This window comes from Amia ocellicauda, chromosome 20, assembly GCF_036373705.1.
Source record: "Amia ocellicauda isolate fAmiCal2 chromosome 20, fAmiCal2.hap1, whole genome shotgun sequence".
NCBI lineage: Eukaryota > Metazoa > Chordata > Actinopteri > Amiiformes > Amiidae > Amia > Amia ocellicauda.
The window spans coordinates 23,507,550-23,512,549 of record NC_089869.1 but is presented as its reverse complement, the minus strand read 5'-3'; the positions used below and the strand labels follow the sequence as shown (position 1 = coordinate 23,512,549).

Genomic DNA, 5,000 nt, shown 5'->3' with positions numbered 1-5,000 from the left:
GTTTTACCTATCAAGAAGCTACTATCACAATTAGGCTTTGTCACTGCCTAAATTACGTTTTTTCCAGGGCTTCGTTTCTCTCTGCTCCTTCCCGGCTCTCGTTTCAGTTTAGTAATTTGTGTCACACAAAAAAAAAACTCAATGGTGTAGGTGGAGCATAGATAAGCTTCAAGCAGTTAAGTATAATTAGACAAAGTAATAGCTAGCAGTGGCAATAAAGCTAGTTATTATCTCAAAGAAAGATACAGTTATCATAATAACCAATAATGTTAGGCGGGAATGTTGGCGTGTCATGTGACTTGTGTGTAAGTCAGACCGTCACCAATCTAACAAGGGCTTGATTTTTTTAGTTTTTTCTGTTAAATGGCTGTTTCCCGTTCCCCCCCGCCCAACCAGATTAGTTAGATGCCCGCCACCTTTGAGCACTGAAGGCATAGACATTGTTTTTTGGACGCCACTTTCTTTAATAGCAAGTTGTGTGTCTTTCTGCGCTTAAATGTTTGCTCTGGACATTGCACGAAGGGATGCAAACGAATCTCCTCGGAGGAATGTATCAACGCACACGGGAACAGCTGACAAAGTGGGTTAAGTCATCAAAATGTGAGCAGCAACTCTGTGTCACGGGTGCGACGACACCACCGGAGCCGAGCCGTCAACTGCGGTTTCAATCGCGCCAGATTTGAGATTTTTCTGGTTTCAGCAAACCGGGACTCGGATTCCATTCTCGGCCGCCACATTAGCGCCCCGGATCCCAACCAAGACTGACAATGCAAGGACGTTAAAATTTTATCAATTGCAGTCTGATTAATTCCCCTGCACACTAAAACGACTGAAATATTTAGGATGTTTCTTCTCTTATGACTTTAATGCATGTAAAGTAATAAGATTAACTCTGCAGCACAGATGTATTTAAATATGTATCCGTCCTCGAGCTGTAGGCTATTTCTGCGTGTAGGAATCACCGAGTGTATTTGGTCATGTCAGAACCTATTTGTAGGCTCTGCTGTGGATATTGCCCTGTATATGATAACAGGATATCTGGTCCTTTCAGAGGTTGTCTGATCGCTTGGCTCATTTGGCAAGGAATGTGATTCCCTGCCATCGCAGACTCCTTATTCATTCAGGTTTTATTGCCGTGTAATTTTCTTATTCTAAAATAAAAGCTCTTCAACAAAAATTACTATGCATTAGGCTTACTTGAATGGATATTGATACAGTTTATCTCTAACACAAGAAGCATGTATGTGATCATGACAAAGAACAGCGCATGTGAGTGTTTATATCTCACAGAACATGGACAAGCAGTTTTTTTCTTTTCTCAAGACTGCCTTTAAATGAGGCATAGTAAAAATAATATTGCACAATCAGTTCCTTGGGAGACACACACATCTATATATATGTGTTAACATGCTTTGTAATTTATCTGCATCAATTTATTTGACATTGCGTGTTCTTTATAAATTATGTAAAATAAAACGAAAGCTTTGCGAACTCATTAACAAAAGCGTTCCCTTACCTCTGAATGATAGGAGTTTGCTGTAGCCCTTGAAGAAAAAAAACTAAAAAGATACAGTTAATTTAATTTAACACACAGAGCTCTGCTTCCAGACCAAGATTTGTGCTCGGGATCTGCTTTGGGGGGGAAAGAAAACATGATGAATTAATTCGTAGCTATTAGCCCGCTGACAGATGCAAGGGTGAGAGCAAGACAATAAAAAATATTACCATGAAGCCTACGTGCTTTATTCTCTCTCTCTCTCTCTCCTCTCCCCCCCTCCTTCTTCTTAACAAATATTCTTCTGTAGCCCTGACTTTAGCTTACGGTGGTTCCTTCTCTAATTATCCGTGAGGTCAGTAAGCAAAATTGGGAAGAAGCTGAGAGATCAATACAAATTATCCCTGAGCAAACCAGTGCTGACAGTTTGAATTGCAGCATATGTTTACCCAAAATCAGGCAATTTATCTTAATATCAGCAAAGTAATGCAGTGGAGGTGAAAGGTCAGACAATCTCTCCACCTCATAATTACCCAGTTCTAAAACAGGAAAGTGGTATTGATTGGCCGGGCTCGGAGCTCGAGGACTGGGACGTGCCAGCGCCCCTCGCCCCTGCCTCGGCTGGACTCTTGGCTTGTAAACTCAGCATGCCGAGGATTTATTGGATGTATGTGCGGGGTTTTATGTTTCTCCACTAGTGGCGAGTGCTGCCAGCGAGGTCTCCCCCGCTCCTCGTTTTGTCAGGCAGCGGGGTTGATAGATATTATGTTGCTCAGCATTCAAAAGGGCTCTGGGCCAGATCTGCTGGAAGTTCGGAGGAGGGGTGGGGACAAAAGTCAAGGTGGATTTAGCCTGTTATTAGTCAATCTGTTATGTATATTGCCCAGCTGCCGTCTGAGAGGCAGAGAGGCAGACTGAGAAACACCCTCCCCCTCCCCCAGCTACACAAACCCCACTTCCCAACCTCAGTGTGTTTTTTTTTTTTTGAGAGCCTGTCACCGTTTCCCCTAATACAAAGAGATAGGTAATTTTATTGTAATTCCTAAATGCAAATATGTCGGCACTCGCAGTGTACGAAGGCATTAATAGTGATGCAGAGTCAAGAGGGGACGCCGGTACATGCCCCCCATCCGCGGCACTGAGACTTTCCCGAACACAAAATAAATAAAAATCAGTGTAGTGGGTTAGTTGGTGTTTTTCTCTCTGTGTGTGCGTTTTGTGTGTGTACGCAGCTCGCAGTAAAAATAGAACGAGAAACAAACAAAATATGAAAACACAAATATGAAAACTTCAAAGCCCGCTGATATTTTATATTGTTATGGTGTAGTAACAAGAGTTCATTACGGCGAATATTCCCGCATCCGGAGATGAAAGTGCGAAAGTCAGAGGGCCTCTCTTAACGCCTGCATTAAGGTTTATATCACCTGTCAGAAGCATTTGCATGAAATCAATAGTTGTGGGCCATCTATCTTATTCTGTCCAGGTTTCATCAGAATAAATTCATTAAGCCAAATAGTCACAATGATTACCTCGTGAATAAGATGATAATTCGGCGTGTTTGCGATGCACTGCGTTCTCTGGCCTGTTGTTGCTCTCTAATCAGGGAATGTAATTCTTTATTTAATCCTTTTCTGAGCAAGTCATTTTCCAAGGCTACCCTAGTAGAGCCTCATCTGTCCCCGGCAACACAAGGCTCCGTGCTTGACACGTTCGTATGGGCCCAGGCAGAGACATGACAAATTGTCCCGAAAGACAATGCTGACAGCCTCTGATGATTAATGGTCTGATTATGAAGTGGTTTTACACATATAGAATTTACATCACAGAGAGTTAGAAATTTGGCCATGTCACATACGCTGAGAGCAGTCTGTGGAGCTTTACTATTTGCACAGGGAGAGACAGAGAGAGAGAGGGAGGGAGAGAGAAAAAAATGAAAGAATGGCAAAATCCCAGCAAAAGCCATGTCATGTAAAATCAATATGTCGGATCAATGCTTTATTAACAAGAGAATGTCTTACTTCACATTCCTATGTGGACCTTTGTCTCCGGGATGCATGATGGAACGTCAAATCAAATCGCCGTCATCCAGTCTCTGTCGTGTCGAGCACACGCGTGTCCCCCCCCCCCCCTCGGCAGCATTGATTACGAGATCCGCCGCCCGTGTTTGCACAGATAATTGCGCCACTTGATCATGAAGTCGACCAATTATTTCGGGGGCGCCTTGCTCGCTTCCCGAGTCCCCCAACCCTTGGCGTGTTTGTGTGTGCCGATAGCCTTCGTGTTCACTCGCGATCAGCAGACCCACTGAGCTGTATGGTGTTAATCACGAAATTACATGCTGACTAATGAGTGATGGCCTAAATTGCAGGCTGAGTAATGAATAGATGGAGGCAGTTCTTATTAGTCTCAGAAAAAGCCATTGATTTATGTAGCACCATGCACTGCGGAGTCACTCTGCTGAAAATGATATCTACATCAAGGGGTAATGTACTCTAATAAGTATTTTCTCCTCGACTCCGGTCCTCGGGCCTCCAGGCTCAGTTTTTGTTTGAGTCGGGGAGAGCCATAATAAAGCCCTGCGACTCCTTATAAAGCTTGTTAAACACAATGTGTGCAGTCTAACCAAGTCAGGATTATGATTCATACACTGTACGCCGAGGCATGTGCCACTGATTTATGGCCGAGCGCGGTTCATACTCAAAATTACAATTTGAGGGGGGTAAAAAAAAAGATTAATTACTATTTGTGGCCTGCAATTTCACGAGGCTAGTGCGCCGCCGTGTAGAATGATAGTGCTCTACATCAGGTTGTAGTCAGCCATTCACAGATTATTAAAGCTTTGCAAGATTAAGTGCTCCTCCTGCCCAGTTTGCGCTCAGGCAATATGCTCGAGAAAAAAGGACCACAGGGATAAATCTGAGACTTTGCTATAGCTGGACATATGTCATCATTGCCAGTTTCCCATAAATCCTGGAGACTGTACAGAAAGTGGTTCATGATGCAGACATCACATCACGACAGCGATGATTGCTCTATATGGCCCAAAGACCTACAACCAAGCTACTCTGCTACTTCATTCATAATGTATCGACTAACCCTGGGATTTTACTTTATTAATTATCGCCCGTGTTAGTCGAGAGCGCCGAGCAGCCAGATTTTGGTGCTCAAGTGTGTGGAAACGTTCTCCAAACATGGTGTCTCCGGCTTTATCCTAACGTGCTTTCTCTTTTGCGGTCTAGCTTTGAACGAGCCGACTATTGACTACGGGTTCCAGAGGTTGCAGAAGGTCATCCCCAGACATCCAGGTGATCCGGAGAGGTTACCCAAGGTCAGTATCGAGAGGGAGAAACCCGGAGATGCATGCGCGGGAATTGAACGTGTAATGCGGTTCTGAACCAGGGTGACTCACGGCATGCTATCTCCTTTGCCAAATCATCATTATTCAATCATTCAAAGACAATTGTGCAGCAACGGATAACAAAACACATACACACACGCACACGCA

General features: G+C 43.8%; 1 protein-coding gene across 13 annotated transcripts in view; it reads left to right on the top strand.

Moving 5' to 3' along the window:
- Nucleotides 1–5,000, top strand: part of ebf3a (EBF transcription factor 3a) — an 88,685-nt gene that overhangs the window by 70,892 nt on the left and 12,793 nt on the right. For all 13 annotated transcript variants that reach the window (XM_066692877.1, XM_066692876.1, XM_066692875.1 and 10 more), the window contains exon 11: nt 4,735–4,823. In XM_066692877.1, the coding sequence (XP_066548974.1) occupies nt 4,735–4,823 (89 nt within the window). The remainder of the gene's footprint in view (nt 1–4,734; nt 4,824–5,000) is intronic.